Source organism: Camelus bactrianus, chromosome 7, assembly GCF_048773025.1.
Source record: "Camelus bactrianus isolate YW-2024 breed Bactrian camel chromosome 7, ASM4877302v1, whole genome shotgun sequence".
Taxonomy (NCBI): domain Eukaryota; kingdom Metazoa; phylum Chordata; class Mammalia; order Artiodactyla; family Camelidae; genus Camelus; species Camelus bactrianus.
The window spans coordinates 81,972,261-81,991,183 of NC_133545.1; the positions used below are offsets into that span (position 1 = coordinate 81,972,261).

The 18,923-nt window shown below is 43.5% G+C and overlaps 1 protein-coding gene and 1 non-coding gene across 4 annotated transcripts in view; one reads left to right on the top strand and one right to left on the bottom strand.

Moving 5' to 3' along the window:
• Window positions 1–18,923, bottom strand: part of GLI3 (GLI family zinc finger 3) — a 269,150-nt gene that overhangs the window by 99,046 nt on the left and 151,181 nt on the right. For all 3 annotated transcript variants that reach the window (XM_074367698.1, XM_074367697.1, XM_074367699.1), the window contains one exon: window positions 12,796–12,901. In XM_074367698.1, the coding sequence (XP_074223799.1) occupies window positions 12,796–12,901 (106 nt within the window). The remainder of the gene's footprint in view (window positions 1–12,795; window positions 12,902–18,923) is intronic.
• TRNAA-CGC (transfer RNA alanine (anticodon CGC)) lies at window positions 367–439 on the top strand. The gene has a single exon. It is a non-coding gene; the product is annotated as a tRNA-Ala (tRNA).

An 18,923-nucleotide genomic window follows, 5' to 3' on the forward strand; every position in this document is an offset into this window, starting at 1 on the left:
GGCTCCCACAGACTGGACACCAAGAGCCCAGCTCAAACCAGGACCCACCAGAAGATAAAAGACCTCAAGAAACCCGCACCACGCCCTGCCCACACTGCTTAGGGTCTCCCCCAGGCCCCTAAGGAAGGGCTTCTGTGTATAAATGGGTATTTACACTGCATATAATTTCATCACAGATTGGGTGTTCGGTCATTTCTGAAAAATTCTTTGGTCCTCTTTTGGGAAGTTCCTGTTACACTGTCAGTAAATGCAGGCTCCCTGTTAGGTATAGCATACCCTACCTGCTTGTCAGAGTCAGTGATTCTTATGTTCAAAAAATTGTGTACAAACAGGTGAACAGATCCCCTATAGAATTTTGTTCTTGGGGGAGGGTATAGCTCAGTGGTAGAGCACATGCTTCGCATGCATGAGGTCCTGGGTTCAATCCCCAGTACCTCCATTCAATAAACAAATAAATCTAATTACCTTCCCCCAAAAAATAAATAAAAATTTTAAAACATTAAAAAATAAGTTTGAAAAAATAGAATTTTGCTCTTAAGACAGATGAATTCTGTCTAGTGGTATCACCATGTTTTTATAATACCTGGAATGTATGTATAATTCATTAAAGAATCAAATTTTTAATCTTTCTTAAAAAAATTTTTTTTTTACCTTTTTCAGTTTAATCTTTCTTAATAGAGGTTAAAAAACACTTAATTCTTAAGTTTGTTCATTGTCCATCTCGGTCTCGGTCACAAACCATGCTTTGGAAAACATATGCACAGGAAAATAGGACGGCTGTGATTAAGATAGCTGAATAACTTTCATTAGTGTTCATTATTTCTACACAGATGGAAATGCATTTTGTGCAATGACTATGCAGTTCCAAATGTAGATCTAACTTCCGTGGAGCTTGGGGGGTGCCCCCCCCACCTGGCCCACGACAATTTATGCTACTGAATTGGGCGTGAGTAGAATCACCTGCCTGCCTTCAAGAGCTTCATTCACACTGAAAAAAAACCCAGTGATTCGCAGCCTCCTTCAGTGATTTTCCAGCTAGTGATGATTCAACAGCAGCTCTGTTATTAAACTGGAACGAAGCACTACCCTCTCACTAATGAGGTTACAGAATGTCTTTAGGTCTCCATGTTAGGGGCGCTTACAAGCCCTCTGCTTGGCAGAGACCCATGGCAGTTCGAAGCTATGGACTAATCACACAGGCCGGAATCAAATGGGCTGGAAGAATTCAGAGACTTGGCTCCGAGGAATGTAATTCATGCAGAAAAGCGTTGTCAGAGCGAGGCCAGGGAACCTCGTGGGAAGAAAGCAAAATAAACAGTCCAACAAAGACAACAAAGAAGGGCCAATAGCCTTTTCTGAAGCTTGAGTACACTGAGACTCCAGCGGGGGCCCTGGACAAAGACCTCATCAAAGAACACCCTTGCCGAGCAAACAGACCCAGAAGGATGCTTCCCTGGTGCACTCGGCGGGAGGGGATCCGACTGGACTTTCCAGTCCTTCCAATTCAGCTTCCTCGTACCGCCCTCCTCGCAGCAAGCAGAGCAACAACAAACAACAGTAAGCCACGTAACTGAACAGCCCTACGTCTGCCTGGGTCCAAAGATGGGGGGAGGCAGGGAAGTCCGCCCAAATTAAATATGGGGCGGTGTGTCTTCTGATTGCGCTTCAGGTCACAGGCAGGCCCTCGCCAGGTTGCGACCCGCCTAAGTCAGAGCCACAAGGTCTGCTCGCCACGCTCCAGAGATGAAGACAGACTCAGGGAGGGCTCAAGGACCTTCGCTTTGAAAAGTCTCCCAAACAGCACGTGACATTCACTGGCAACCCGCTGAGTGCTGGGCTTGGAAAGAATCCCTCCAGAGAGCTTCCGGGCGGCCTCGCGCCCAGGCGGGGCCTATGCTTTTGGCCCCCACCCACCACAATCCCCCGACGTCCGGCGAGCTCCGGAATCGGACTCTCCTCCCCTGAGTCCACTGACTCCTGAAACCCACAGTCTGAGTGACCAGATGTGGATCATTAAAACGTGATTGAAATATTTTAGGCTGAACTTCTTCCCTCTTGACGACTTCCATTAAGAAGAGGATCACACAGTCTTTTATCAGCTAAGCTCCAGTACAGGCTGAGAGGACCGCGGGGAAGATGGGCAGATGTGAGCACTGTGTGTGCGTGTGTGTTTATGTATGTGTGTGAGTGTGTAAATATACAGAGTGTGTGTATAGGTGTGTGAGTATATTTGTGTGTGTGCGCATAGTGAAGTAATATAGACAGTAACAGAAGATGCTTCCTTTCAATAAAGAAACCCAACATGTTAGGTAGTATGAAAATTAACACAATCTCATATAATCCTAACATTAATGCGTTTTATCTCAGGTAAATACGGTATTAAAACCTTTTAAAATCAGAGATCCCTTTAGACGTCTGACTGCCCTTGTTACTGATGTAACTTTTGCACTGATTTCTGAAAACTTTCATGGGTGTGCATAGTTGATGTTGAAAAATGAGATGCACTAGGAATATGGAGATTTTGTTCTCTGGGGGAGTCAGGGATCGCCGTGCATAGAGGCAAAAAACATTTCTCTAAGCTGGGGATGCTTTCTTTGGACCCTGTCTTAAAAATGTAAATCATATTCAAGCAACAGGGTTTGGTGATTTGTTTTGCAAATGAGGCAGATCATTTCACTGCCAGGGCCTCTCTTCTCCCCCCTCCACAGCCTCCCACATATAATAAAGATACTGTTCATTTCTGATGAACCTGGCAATATTTGAATACTATTTGAATGTATTTAGAAGAATACTGATGGTTCTCTAAAGCCTAACTCATTCTAGGTAGTCGGAGGTACACATTGACCTTGTCAGGCCCTGGGGGTCACTTGATGCACAGAGCGAATACAACTTCTTCAGGCAGAGTTCTTACTACGTAGGGGTGACTACGGCCTGGGGGGCGATCAGCTCTTTAGGAATAATTCACAGGTACCCCCAGGTGAACCTGTAAAAAGTCTTCAACTGCCACTACCCACACCATTCATTTTGGAATTAGTTTAGATTTTCAGATGAAGGCTAAACTTCTCATTCCCTGTAACAGTCTTAATGGAGAACTTTTTAATGAAACTGTAATCTCTCTGTAGTTATATGAGAAAGTCTTAAATATCTATAACTTACCAGTATGTGGGATGTTTCATTACCCAGAAAATTAGTGGTTGGCTGTTAGAAAATCTATGGCTTTAGGTTACACAGACCCTTATTTTTTTCTTTCTTGGAAATGTAAAGCCGGCCCTCTATACCTGTGGTTTCACATCTGTGGGTTCAACCCACCATGGATCGAAAATATTTGGGGAAAAAAAATTTCCAAAAAGTTCCAAAAAGCAAAACTTGGAAGTTGCAGCCTGCTGGCAACTATTTACATAGTATTTACAACTATTCACATAGTATTTACATTGTATTTACAATGATTTACATAGCATTTACTTTGTATTAGGTATTGTAAGTAATCTGGAGATGATCTGAAGTATATGGGAGGAGGCGCATCATTTTTATATAAGGGATTTGAGCATCCTCAGATTTTGGTATCCGTGGGGGTCCTGGAACCAGTTCCCCAGGGGTACCACGGGAAGCCTGTACTCTCATGCCCTAAGGCAGTTCCTGCCACTTTTTACCTTTCTCTCTGCATTCTTTTTCCCTGGGTGTGTGTGTGGAGAGAGAGAGACACGGTGGGAGAGGAGAGATGGAGGTATAGGGTATAGATCTCACGCTGATGTTTTTCAACACCAGAGTTATAAAAATTGATGCAGTGTCACCGATTCAGCTAGGTTAACGCAAGAAGTAAACATGGGACCAATAGCCATTTAACTGGTTAATTTTTACCCAACAGCAATGTAATGATGCCCATTACTGTTCTGATATGCCTTTACAAGGATCACATCAAAACTAAAAATAGTCCGTGTTTACTTTTCAAATTTCTTTTCAGTAGAGTTACCCAATGAATGTATTTGCAAAGACATCTCCACCCGCTGACTCAGAGGATGAGTTTGAAAACAGCCCTTCCTCTTGCTAGCTCCTTTTAGTATGTTTAGTTGCCTTGGATCACCAAAGCTGCAAAAATCTAGCTAATTTGTTCCTTAGGATTCAAAAAGTTAGCAAGCCAGCTCCTGGAAACAAATCTGCAAACACTGTATTTTCTGAAGTCAACAATAACAGAAAGAAATGAAATGACAGGCGGCCCTGTGTCCCTGGCCTTTGTTCCCCGGGGGAAGGGGCTGAAATGAACTCAGCCTGCCGTGGGGCTATAGGAAATGGCATGTCTTTGTTTAGGTGGAAGAAGCGGGTTCTGTTACCTAAGTGAGGGAGAGAGGACCACGTAGGACAGGATGAGCCGCAGGCAGCTTGCGTTCAGGAGGTATTTATCACAGACAACTAACTGGAAAGTGTCTTCCCGTGGGGACAGATTTCTGTTCAGGTTCCATTTTCTCCAATGCATACTTTGAAAAATAAATACGACGGTGGCAGTAAATTTCTGTTTTCTTTGAAGCCAGGCTTAACATGAGTGGAAGCATTGTGCTCAGAGAAAAAAGTCTGTTACAGTCCAGTACCCCCCAGGCCCCCGCAACAGGCTGGACAGCAGGCTCTGTAGAGCCGGCCGCTTCCGGTTCAGTGCCCGTGAATACCTTCAGTCAATATCTGCTCCCGCCCCGACTGCTGAGCGCAGCACAAAGAACACAGGAATTTATCCAAGAAGCTGGCGCTCAGACTCTCTGAATGTGCACTATAATTAGGGCCTGCTTTCTCCGTAACCAATGACCGAATTCAATATTTCAGTCGTTGGAAATATTGCAAAACAGAAGTAAGTATTATGTCCTGGTAGCGTCAACTTGTTTGTTTCGTGTTCATTTCTTAATGCAAAGTGTCTGGGGGTTCATCTGGATTTACGTCGCCCGCTCATTAAAAATGTTCAAGTTGAGGAATTGAGACTCACCCGTATTTTCCAGCTGACACTGGGAACTGGGGTAGAGACCAGGAACTGTGGAGGTGAGGACTAGGAACCGAGGAGGTAGGGAGTTCTAGGGAGTTCTTGGAAAATCAGGCAGGCTTTACATTTTCTCAGGTAATCATGAGAAATAATAACCAAATAGTAAGACATTTTCTTTTTGGGACTCATGATACGCAACAACAAATGTTGGAAATAGCAGAAGGAAAAGCCTGAGAGTAGAAAACACAGTGTATGGCATTGCTTATAAAAAAGAAAGAAAAATAAAGCAGAAAAGAGTGGAGAGAGAGGCTGGGAAGGAGGTGTTATATTTTAGATCAGGGGTGGGCAAACTTTGTATTTGAGGCCTTGCGGGCCACTGTCTCATCTACCCGGCTCTGCCCGATTGCTAAAGCTGCACAGACAACAGTAAACAAGCGGTAGTCACTGGATCCCAATAAAACTTTATTAACAAAAACAGGCCACAGTTGGATTTGGCTTGCAGGCCATGGTTTGCCAAGCCCTGTTTGTTACGTGGCACTTCACAGATGAGCTCTCTGATATGGAGACATCTGTGCAGGGAACCATCTCAAATAAGAGAGCAAGCCTTGGGGATCCATGGGGAAAAGGACCCATGCTGCGATCTCATCCCACGTGGCTTACATTTTATAGGGTTCACAGCTGTGATCACCGATCATTATTTAGCCATGTTTTTATAGGGTCTTCTCAAATGCTCTTGGTTAAGTATTTCTCAATATTCTACCAAGTGGATGAGTCACAATTTACCCAACACATCATGTAGCTGAACATATAAACGGTCCAGTTGTTGGGTGTCACAAGTTCTGCAGTAGCAAACTTTGATGTGTACCTTTTTTTTTTTTTTCTTTTTTTGGTTACAGATCAGGCTTCTTCTGATCTTCTCCTCACTGCCATGTTCCTATCTTAGAATTCTGCAGAAGACGATGACAGCCAGTGACACTGAAAATTCCCTATCAGGTGCTGTGAGAATCAGGTGTGTTCATTCAGCAAGTACAAACGAGAGCACCCAAGTCCCCAGTGTTCATTTTCATGAGTGGAGGATGAAAGTCAAGTGCAAGGGGTGGTGTCTGGTGTCTAGGTTTCAAAATTGTGCCCACAGTAAGTACTCAAAAGTGTCATTTTACAACTAAGGCCATTATTAGATATTTTTCCATGTGAATCGTCCAATCATTTCCGTTTTTCCCCTTTTACTTGAAATTCTGGTACTCATCTTATATTTGCAATTAAAGATTGCTAGTCACATTAATTTTATTTCCATGTGAGGGGCCTGGAAGCAGCTACAGATGTACGTTAAATGGTACCCAGTCACATAAGGTGACCTCGGACCTTCACAACCAGCAACTGATTCAATATCAGTATCAGGGAATCCACTGGCAGTGCAGCGCATCCCAGGCTGCAGTAGGTACTTAAGTTAACATCATCTTTAGTAGTAATCCAGCTTTTGATTCTGCATCCTAAGTGTGCTACCTTTGCTGGCATGAGGCAACACGGTCTACCAAAGTCAATCAACAAAAATAAAAGAGGATGGCAGCCTCGTCCTGCGTTGGCCTAAAAAAATAACAGCTCATTATCATCCCTGAAAGCAGTATTTACCTAGAAGCCCCTCTGTGTAAGGCATGGACTCAGCCCAGCAAATGCAAAGACACACACAGATGGTCTTTGCCCTCAAGAGATGTGAATGATAACCCAGTTCATTTTCTTTTCTTTCTTCTTCTTCTTCTTTCTTTTTTTTGGATTGTGGAATTGTGTGTTACAAAGTGTTAGCTATGGTATTTGACGTATAGTATTTGAGACAGACCTATGGGAGATTGCGAGTTCGGTTCTAGACCACCACAATAAAGCAGTTATCCCAATAACGTGAGTCACACAACTTTTTGGTTTCCCAGTGCATGTAAAGTTATGTTTACAGTATACTGTAGTCTATTAAGTGTGCAATAGCATGATACTAAAAAAATGGGCATGCCTGAATTAAAAAATATTTTATTGCTCAAAAATGCTAACCATCAGTGAGCAAATGCTGTTGGAAAGATGTACCCATAGACTTGCTTGACACAAGGCTGCCGAAATCTTCAATTTGTAAAAAAGAAAATATCTGAGTGGGCTAAAGTGAAGGGCAGTAAAACAAGGTCTGCCTGAAATCTGTTATGTCATCACCCTTTATCCATCTTAATAACACGTATGGCAGCGCATAAACACTGAGGGAAAAAGAACCTGCTTTTGTTCATTTTAAATTGTATTATTAAAATATTCCAAACTAGTTCTGCCGCCAAATACAAGGTTTTGCTCAATCTCCACGTTTTACTGGAGTCTTTCCCTAAGAATGAAAAGAGTGAAATTACTATTGTATGTTCTGAGCCCATCATGGTTTTAAGGAGATGGCTAGATTGAAGGCTGCTTTTGAATAATCATTAGATGAGCTCCACTCAGCGGAGTACCTGGCTCACATAAGAGGCTGAATTCAGGGAGGGAGGGAAGAGAGAACGGAGGGAAACTGGGTAGTCGTTCCGTCCTCTACTTACTCTAAGCTTTTACCGTAATGATCTGTCTTTTCTTAGAGCTTTCTCTGTCTGCCAAGAAATGTATTTATTCATACTCTAAACTTGCTACTCACCTCTTCGCTCTCAACCCTAAAAGGCAGTCATAACCACGGGCACGAAGCCTGGCTGATTCCCAGCGCGCTCTCTTTCACAGCTAATGCTGATCATCTACCCTGTACTGCCCTCTCCCCGGGCGCCGGGAAGTGGACCACTTTCAGTGGGAGGAAGGGCCCTCCCTATTTAGGTGGAATAATTCCAGGCAGCCTTGGAAAGAGCCACGTTGACTCAGCTAAGAGGAAAAAGAGCTGCCGAGCAGAACAGAACATGAGTGCTCATTTACCCCCAGAGAGGAAAGATGAAGCTGGTTTTCTAAAATGAATTAGTAAAGTGGGTGGTGAAATGTGACAGCCTTTCGGAGTGGGACGCAGCTAGGAATGCAGTGCTGCTCGCATCCACAGCACGAGACTAGGGTAGCCCTCAGTTCAACTGGCAAGATCTGGGGGCTCGAATTATCGTAATGAATTAGTAACTGAGGGTGACCCTCCTCTGGAAAATGAATTGCAGATCGCAGCACGAAGCAAATGGACAGTCTGAAATTCAATTCATTTTGGTCTATAAATGAGAAAACGTCAGCTCAAAAAATCTGTAAAAGATAGTTTTTTTTTTTTCTTTTGGTCAAGTGAAACTCCAGAATGAATGCGGAATTTAAAACTTTATAATTTGGGTTTCTATGAATACACGATGTCTAGTTTTAAAAAGTGAGTATGCTTAAATGAGTTCTAACATTCAGTCGAAGGGGAAAAAAAGCACACATTCAAAATGTCAGAGAAAGAGCACTTTGTACATCACTGTGAAAGTCGTCACTTGAAAATACAATTGTTTTGCGTGGAAGGGAGGTAATATTCCAATTGTCTCCATTTCCAAGTGGAATTTTCAAACAAGCAGTAGTTGTTAGCCTATCATCCACTCCCATGGGTTACAACAGCGCCCCCCAGAGTCCCGCAACCTCACAGACCCGATGTCAACGATGCAGAGCATGAAACAGAGAGGGGACCAAGAAGGAGACAGACCCACATGAGATCACTGCCCCCGTTATGCGGCTGTAGATTCAGGTGCTGTCATTAAGGCTCCAGTCTCAGCAATGGGATACAATGTACTCACTGATCTTTTTTCTAAAACATCGTACTTTTTTGCTAACACAACACTGTAAATCAACCATACTTCAATAAATTTTTTTTTAAAAAACAGTGTACTTTTTTCTGCATGGCTTAATAAAACATGGACTCTGTGGTCAAAGCAAATGATTTGGGAGCGCGTGCGCGCAAGAGAGAGCAATTATCTGGGAGCATAAGTCCTGGTGGATTCAGTAGAGAATAAGTTTCAGAAGAAAAGGGAAAAGTCTCCATATCCAGTGTTTCCAAATTTTCAGACTACTTGAATTAAATACACGTAAGACAGGAATCACACATTCTCTGTGACCTTTATGTGACACCTCAGGGGAAGATGACACCTACATTCTGTATCTCACTAAAAAGTCCTGAATCTACAGTCATGATTTTGAGTTAAGAAAGGAAATATTAATAAATGCTAATATTATTTCTAGCACTGTATGTGGAACAACTTAAATTTCTATAATCTGTCCATACTACCTAACCATAAGCTGTGGCTAACACCGTGAGAGTCAATGGGACAAGCTAATGGTATTTCATTTAACAAACTGAGTTCTTTAACACAAACTGACGTCTTTCCGTACATATTTATAAGGCTTGGTGGTTATTATTAGGCCATAATTGCAGTTGTTCTAACACCTAATAAGCCATGGTTGGAAAAACAAAGGCAGGTTAATTTGTGATTTCCTCTACTCATTCAGAGGCAAATTAAGTGTCAAACAGCTAATACAGAACATATTTCATTTTATGAGATTTTAATTTAATTCTGCACCGTATCGTGGATGCCTTAATATAGGGTGGTTTATCTAAAAAGAGGAGCAATTTATAAACCTCTTTCAATAGAATCATTAACGATGGGATATGATAGCATAATTATCGCAGCGCCAGCCATCCTTCTAAACAGAGATCTGCTGGCATTTCCATCATCCGCACAAACCCTGTTTCAAGAGACTTATAATTTAATGTTTAAAGTTGGCACCAGACGAACAATTATGTGTACAAAACAATGAGACTATCCCCAGATTTTGTCTTCTTATAATTAAAAATATTTATTCAATACGCTTAGTAAGCTCACTTGATCTTATTTTCTAGAAGATAATTATAAAGCAAGCATTTTGGAATTCAACTTCTAGATAAACTCATTTCACTTTGCCAGGTTCCTGCTTTACCCCCTTGGCAAAGATGCGCTTTTAGGATTGCAAGAACCAAGCCATATTCACCTAGATTACCCTCCACTCCCAAAGCGATCTGATCACAGGCATCTACGTTTGCACCACAGACGTACCAAAGCCACCCAGGGACTCATGACCGAGTGGGGCCGGAACAGAATCTCTCAGCGTCTTTCATACCCCCAATTGTCTCAAAGGCTGCCTCTCCGGGTTTGCTTAGAGTTCGGCACTTGTAAGCAGGGGCTCACGTGAACGTGATTTCACTGAACTCTGCCTGCAATTGGGAAAGTCCAGTAAGGCGGGTAACTTCATTTCCATGGAATGAAACCAGCATATGCAAGTTGTAAGTTACCAGTTCCCAGCACAGGCCATTCACTGCAATAAAGGAGCCCAAGAGGTGCACCGAAGCAGCCTCTGGGACAGCAGGCAAAGGTGCGGTCTGAATGAGGCCTTGAGGATGGGGTGTTTCCGCAGGAGCTTGCCCGGCAGGGAGGGAAGACCACCGAGGGCAACACAGAGAGAGCGTCACATCATAAAGGCACAGAGGTGAGGCTGACCCCAGCTTCCCAGAGCCCACTTTGTAAGCTCACTGTCTCCACCCAGGACCCTGCTATGCCGAGCAGTCCCAGGAGACCACAGATCATGCACGTGCTCACCACACTGTGCCTGGCAATGACATTCACTGGGCATTTCAGAACTTCTCTTTTGAGGCACAAAGCCTTCCATCATGAATCTTTGGTAACTATACATTTAGGCAGCTAGGGAACAACACAGTTAATTGCTGCTAAATTATCCTAAAGCTTGGTTGAAAAAGTAGGTAGTCCAATCACCCCTCAGTATGCGAAGGGCACTGGTTCCAAGACCCCCATGGATACCAAAATCCATGGACCCTCAAGTCCCTTACATAAAATGGCTTAGTATTTGCACATAAACTATGCACACCCTCCTGGATACTTTAAATCACCTCTAGATTACTTTTAATATTTAATACAATGAAAATGCTATGCAAATAGTTGCCAGTGTGCTGCAAATTTGAGAACTTTCTGGAATTTTCTTCTCTAATACGTTCAATCCGCATTTGGTTGAATTCTCAGATGCAGAACCCGAAGATACAAAGAGTTGACTGTACGAAAGTCTGTAAAACCCCCAGCTCAGCAGTCACATCTGAAATATCACCCCCTTCCCTAGGATTCTCCGAACTTGACCTGCCTTGTCTTGTGGTGTTTTTATCACCAGCGAGCTAATACTTCAGATGTAACAACCTGGCCCTGGAACACACAGCGTGAGCTGCACGAGGGCCTGCTGTTGTCTCATTCTGCCAAAGAACCAAGACTTGGGGGTTTTACGGATAAATTCATATTTATATTTAATTAGAAGGCAAACTATAATGAACCCAGAGGAATTAGTTCATTCCATCATAGAAACTCAAATTTTAAAATTTCTCTATAAGATGATTTTTGAAGGAGTGACACACTCTGAAATCCCATAGAAAATCTGATTTAAATTACTTCATCACTGCCGAGACTGGGAGTCTGGGAGAAATCAGTCGTCTGTGTCTCCCAGGCCCGGTGAGCCCTTGCTGGCCCTGTTCTGTGGTCAGATCTTCATCTGACATCCTCGTGGTCCCATCTGCATCACAAAACCCCAGTAGAATGGGAATGAATTCCATAGCAGGTTTCAACCTCTGCATAGGGGCCTTCAATTGGCCTCTTGGTTTTATTTGGAGCGTATTTTTAGCAGGTCTTAGAACCCTGTAAATACTTACTTGAGTTCCAGTGAAAAGCCGAAGAATAAGTCACATGTTTCTGCATTCTCTCTCTATAAACACCCACTTCTCCTTTAACGCGTATAAGTCTGAACACAGATTTATTACTTACCTCCAGGCAAATCTGCTCTGAAATTACAATTCAGTAATGGGCGATGGATCCAAAAAACTGTTGGTAAAATATGGTATGTGTACTTGGGCATATAGTTAGGGTTGTTAATATCAATTAATTCTGCTCACAGAGGAGGACTTGTTTTAAAACAACTTCATTTTTCTTTGGCATATATGTAATTACATGGCTGTAACTAATAGCCATGGAGATGCAATCCACCATCCGAATAACCAGCATTATTCTTCAAAGTATTATTTGCGCTTTTCTAACTTTACTGTCTCAGAAGGAAGGGCAATTACCAGATAGGACGAAATGTAAAATCAAGGCCATTCGTAAGGGACAACCCCTCCCAGAGAGAGGTTCCAATTAATCCAGTATACATCCGCTTGCTGGACGGTGCTACAAAAGAATACCATTTCAGTTAGCAAGCCTACAATTCTTCTTTCTCCCCAAATGGAATAAGATAACATTTATTTCCAGGAGATTTTCATCCTCCTTTTCTAACGTACGTTATCACCCCCCATCCTTTCCTTTTCTCTTGGTGTAAGCCATGTGCTCAATCGCTTTTGCCATTTTGTTTGGGTGACGTGCCCATCAATCAAGTCACTGTTGGTGTACACACCACGGGGGCTACGAAATCCACCATGAAAATTTCATTAAGATTCACTGTGATCCCTGGAACAGGGCCTTCCAGTAACAGAAATGTGAGCCTGAAAAACTTCAAACCCACTCTTGACCAAATACGTATTCTGAGTGGTAACCTTCCATTAAGCCTCTCCTGTTTAATTTAGTATTTACAGCCCACAGAGCACGCGTCAGCAAAACTGTGTAGAAAATACTTCCCAGTGTGACAGGGATTCTCCAGGAAGCAGCGGGGATCTGCTTCACTGAGTCCAGGAACAGAGAGACTTGCTGTATTTCAAAAGTAAATCTTCGCCTTCTAACCCATCTTCAAAGCCCTGCAGCTGTGCCAGTAACAAAAATCTCGAGATGGTAAAAGCTAGTATTTTGTTCTGTTTCATTAACGGGTAAAGTGGTAATACTCACACATGCAACGGAGGAATCGGAGACGGATCGTAATGATATCGCCCCTCGTGGTGTCTTGCATCGATGGGGACGGGAGGATGGAATGCCGGAAAGAGATGAGGAGGGTCTGAAAAAAAAAGAGAGCCCAACCTGTATAAAACGGAACACTTTGAAACAGAATCCCAATCCACGAAGCCACACTGCCAGACGGTCTTCACAGCTGACGCTGAATCTACCTGATGAACTGGGGAACCCTTCAAAGTTCAGGACCAAGTGAATAATAATACCAGCACCTGAGGAAGCAGAGCCTCTGAAGGCAACTCAAAGCCAGGCAGGAGAGCAGGAAAGGGGACCAACACGTGCTCCCACCCTGCGGGGAAGGCCAGCCAGGGTGCAGGGCTGAACAGAGCCACCACGCCCGGGAACAGATCCCGGGACACTTTTTATTGTTTAAATTATCCTGTCAAGTGAATTTGAGACAAAGACATAATATCATGACTAGTTTCCATTTCTCCCAAACCTGTGATGCTTTTCAAGGAACGCTTTCAAAAGTCCCAGCTAGCACACACACACGGACACGCATGCACACACACACATATATATGCTTGTTAAAAATTTAAATGCAAGCTCCCTTCCTCCTTGTCCTAGGTCAGGCCTCCAGAGTCCCCACACAAGGGCAGCATATCTATAGGTCAGACAGAGAAATGCTACCTGGCCTGACAGAGGGAGGTTTGGAGCAAACTAGGGGGTCCTGCTCTGCAGTCCCCAACGTTCACTTTGGACCCACACCAGCCTCCCCTCCTGTTCTGGATCAAGCCGGTGATCAGTGTTTGGGGGTTCCTGTGTGTGCTTGCTTAAAATAGCTCTTCTCCCCACCCCCATTTACTTGTAGTAAATTGCCCTGATTATCTCTGACAAATTGGAAAATAAACTTCTGTTTCCTAAATAGTGATGCAAGAGCGGAAGACAGTTTTACCAGATTTTATCCTTAGGAGCATCACTGGTACTGAAGTTTCTCCCACTTCAAGAAGCAAAGTAGAGAATTCCAACACCAGGAGGTGAGCCTGCACGGCTCTGAGCCTGGGAGGACGGCAAATACAGCGGAACCGGGGCTGCAAATGCAACCTTCCACACGTCGCCCTCGTAGCCTGCAAGGAGCTATCCCGCTGCTACTGCCCCAAACACTGCCAGGATCTGATGTACACACCAAACATGCCTCTTTCAAAAAGTCTGGAGATGTTGCCCGGGATAGCATGCAGCTCAGGTAATTCCCAACGAGGCTTTACAAATAGGCTCCAAGCAACAGCCGGAAGCAGTGACACAGAACCTCAACGGTGGGTGGCAGAGGGGGCTGGATCACACGCAGACTAGGAGTGACCGCACCCTCTACCGCACCCCTGCTGAGACCTTCCTTAGGTCTGGGAAGAGTGACTATTACACATGTGTTTGCTGAATGCAGGTGATTTACATTTTCCTCCCTATACATTTCTTTTTTTCCCAAATTTTCTTCAACAAGCACCTTTTAGAATGTAAACATAACCTTTCAAAAATATTTATGATACCTTACTTCCCTCTTTTTAAAAAAAAATTGCCCCTACTGCCTTCCTTTGAGAATCTAAGAATATGGTTAGGAGGAAAAAGATAACAGAGAAAGCCATTGACACAGAGCATTACAGCTTTGACAGACCTACGGAGCTGAATCCCACCAGATTTAGAACCTGGGAGAAGAGGTTCCACAGTACTGCAACTGTCAACTGTAGTTTGTGCTCAGTTGGGGATAAGCGGGGGAGGGAGAGGGACCGAGGGAGAAAGGCATCACCTTGCTATCCTCTCATCATTGTCACTGTGATATCGTGACGCACAGCAATGTTGCGAGTTCAACAGGTGAGGGATATTGACTATCTGATCAGTTATCACACTATCCTTTTTATTAACTTCATATGAAAAAATCAATTATAATCTAAATGCATCACTTAGGACTTAGTATAAAAGGATGTTGTATTTTTTTTTTTGGTAATACAAATCTTAATAGTTGGTGTACTCGGTGTGAATATTTATGTAGCAACGTCCCACATAACCCAGTAATCCTGCAGAGCCAAGATGTCCTCTGATAACTAACCATTTTCAAAGAAAATGAGGCATCTTTCTTTTTTGTATTTATTTAGACTTTTTTTCTGTTTTTTTAAATTGAAGTATATATTCAGTTTACAATGTTGTGTCAATTTCTAAAAAAAATACATAAATGAACTTACTTACAAAACAGAAACAGACTCACAGACATAGAGAACAAACTTATGGTTACCAGGGGGAAAGGGGGTGGGAAGGGATAAATTGAAAGTTCAAGATGTGCAGATACGAATACTATATATAAAATAGATACACAAGTTTCTACTGTATAGAACAGGGAACTATATTCAATATCCTGTAGTAACCTATAATGGAAAAGAATATGAAAAGGAATTTCTGTATGTCTATGTATGACTGAAACATGATGCTGTACCCCAGAAACTGATGCATACGTCTTAAAACAACATAAAATTGAGGGGAGTAATCTTTTTCATGAGTTTGAAAGTCTGACACCTACTCAATGAATGTTTCCTGATTTTAAATTTTGACCAGGTCCAAATGAATCACGGCATTTCGGAGTCCGGGGGGTGAATGGCTAGAAGCCTCGGGCGTGGAGTGTCTTGTCCTCTACTTCGAGCCATCACCACGTATGCGGACAAGCTCGCCTCCCGCAGACTTCAAACTTAACACCCGTCATCGGCTCTTGGAAACTGGAGAAATAAACCTACCAGAACTGGGTATAAATCATGCATGCATACAGTCTGACCCACCTCCTAAGCTTTCTCCCACGCATCATTTTATATAGCACTTTGAGGGACGTTGTGATAACTATGTCAGACTTGGGGAGAAATTATCACTTACTTACTTCTTGGCTCTTGGCTCTTGTTCTGTGTGATTAAATTTCTCTCCAGCAGATAAGTGGGTGTTAACTGTATCTGCTTTTCTCTCTGGGTACAGCTATGAATTAGACAGAAGCAAAAATGCATCTTTCTTCATACACTCAGGGCTCAAAATGTGTGTTTATTCCACATTTACTCTATGCCTCATAAAGCCAGGAAGTAACAGTCATTATCTTTTATTCGAGTATTTATACTAAACTTGCAGTGATTGTGTGCACAGGGGGTGAAGACCAGGCATGTAATTCTATAAAATCAAAAGCATGGACCCAAGCAAGTATTAATCTTCTCCCCAAGGAATACTACAAGACTATCATGGAGATTTAAAAGGCGTTGCCCACTTTTTATTTTTAAGAAGTTATTCTATCAGGATTTTAAACCCCGCCCCATTTTCTCTCCTTTCCAACCATTGCAAACATATTTAAGAGGAAAATATAAAACACAATTACTGAGGCATTTAGCAGGCATTTTCACCACTGAACGTGTTTTGTGAGTTTCAAAGTTAATTCTGACAAAAAAAAATATGATGCATCTTGAAGCACTATTTGCTCCAAGTGTTTATTTATGTCCCAAGGAAATCTACAAATTCTGCATTCTGGAATTTGGTTACATAAAAAACTGAAAAATATGGATATGATCTGATTTGACCCAAGGCATCCGATATCCGTTTAAACATTTTCCTATTTCTATTTGCTTCCTTCTTGATTCAGTTTAAACTAACTTCTCCTGCGCTGATGAAGTCTGTGCAAACAATTATCCCTTGTGTCTCTTATCAGTGGAAATCACACCTCTTAAGCCGCTTTCTGGGAAAACGCAGTGGAACAGCCCTCTTCCAATTCAAGACACGCTTGACCACAGCTTAACGGTAGGAACGAAGGAGAAAAAGCAGTACCAGCGTGTCCTTTAACATATGTGGCATCACATGACATTAATCCTAACACGTATCTCAACAACAACAAAAAAAAAGCTCCGGAATCATCAAACGTTGAGTGCTCCCCTTGCATCTCGGATGGACTGTCGTTTCTCTGCAGAAGACCAGCAGTCTATTCCATCACGAGCCCGAGAAGCTGTCCAGGAAAAGCCACACGACGAGAGCAGGTCCGCGTCGCCAGCCACCACCACGATGATCCACCTCCTGGTTTATTATTTACACATGAACAGCACAGCTGTGCAGCATCATAACTCAAGAGGATGTGTAATAAGTTACTGCGCCGCCGCCATCCCCTGCTCTGGCCCTTGACAAAACACCACATGATGACTTTTCCAAAGTCAGGCGAAAACTGCTGAAGCAGAAGGAAGTGCCACTAAGCCCGGCTACCTCCTATTTATCATGCAATTTCCTGACTGATGGGTCCACAAACCAGCTGCTAAGTGCTGTGTACTCTACTGTCAGCAAACTAACGGGCTAGATGGAAGACAGGGAGAATAATGTGCAGAACTGGTGGAATCAATTCTACCAAAGGAATTAAAATTCTACCCGGTGGGGGTGAGTCTGCGGAGCAGCGGTAAGCAGTCAACTGTACCTGCTTATGGTTGCAAAGATGATTTATTACAGACTTGCAAGAGGTTTGACTATTGGACTGAATTCCTCTTAGACGAACTGGAGATATCAAGAGTGCGTATTATCCGAGGCTGGAGTGGAATAGTCTTTAAGCCCCATAAATATGTAATTGGCTTGACACGTGTTTAGACTGAAGTGCATAGTAACAATATTTGTTGCTGGGCATAGTTGTCAGTCTTCGATTTCATGCTGGCTGTCATCAGGCTGGGCGTTAAGGGTCTCATTAGGAATGAGAGGCATTGATTTTTTGGTCTCTTCACAACAGCCTGGGTGGATCATAAAACCTGTAGCCGGAGAAAGACACTTGGAGGTTTATCTTCAGTTCTTGCATCCTTCTCCCAAGAAATAGTTTTACTATCCTCAGGCTATGAGATCTCTCAGATGCCACTCTGAGAAACTGTCTTTCCAGGTTTGAAATTTACATACAAAACTTGTAGATTAAAAAAGAGAGATCAAAGGCAGTTCAGTGAGTGCCCTGAAGGAGTAATTCACCAAGTGATACTAGAATGGCCTGAAAGTGCCCAAGGGAACAGTGCAGGAGGACCCACAAGAGTAAACTGCCCAGGGCATAAATCCTCCTGGCTTATTTAAATCCTGAAGTTGTCTGTACCCTGACTTCGGCATTTATTCTAGGCCAGAACTAGAGATGACTTTTCCTGTCACTAGGGTCAGCCCTGCCTGTCCCTGCCTGTAGGAACTCCAGTCCCCTCAAATTCACTCAATCGCCCTCATCAGGAGAAACAGTAAAACCCAACGTGGGCAACACCTGCTATGCCAAAGCCAAAGAAATCATCCAGTGTCCATCAAGTGAGAGGTCTCAAAAGGGGGAGAGAGAGAGACCCTCATCACTCCACCGAGATGGTGGATAAGTGCCCAGGCCTCATCTCTGCCCCTTCCCACCTTGGGCGTCTCCAGTCCTCACCACGGCACCTGCAAGACCTTTCCCAAGGCTCAGTGGCCTAAGGGAGACATCACCATGTGGACTGACTCCAACACCCACACTGACTCCCCATTCAGACAGCCTGGTATTCCTGCCTGTGGACAGAATTATACCACGGCCAGGAGTATGCTAATAGACAACATGGCACCAGAAAGGGACAGCCCCGGGATGGCTGACCAGGAGTTCGAGAGCAACAGGGTGGTCTGTGGCCCGCGGAATCTAAGGAGTGAAACTCCAAAGGGACCAGCTGCAGACGTGCCGCGATTCGGGTGGAACCATCCCCATGGGCTGCTTCATGGGGCATTAGGAATCTTCCTTCCAGTCTTACACGCATGTTGTGTGAACCTGGAAATATCTCCAGAGTCAATAGCGTGGATCGTCTTGTCTGTAGGATCCCCCTGTAATGTGGTATGAGTTTTAAGACACTGCAGTGCTAGTTCACTCTACACAACCGATAGATGCCTTGCATAAACAAAGAAAAGATCTATTATTTTGCTGCTTTATACCATGGCAGGAACCCTAACTCGTAGTCTTTGTTCTGGGAGGCATGCTACTTAGGTGGGCAGTTTTTGTAAATAAAGTTTTATTGGAACACAGGTGCCGTTTCATTCGCATACTGCCGATGGCCGCCTGCACCACCCGACAGTGACAGGGCTGGCTGGCTGCCACAGAGAAGGCATGGCCC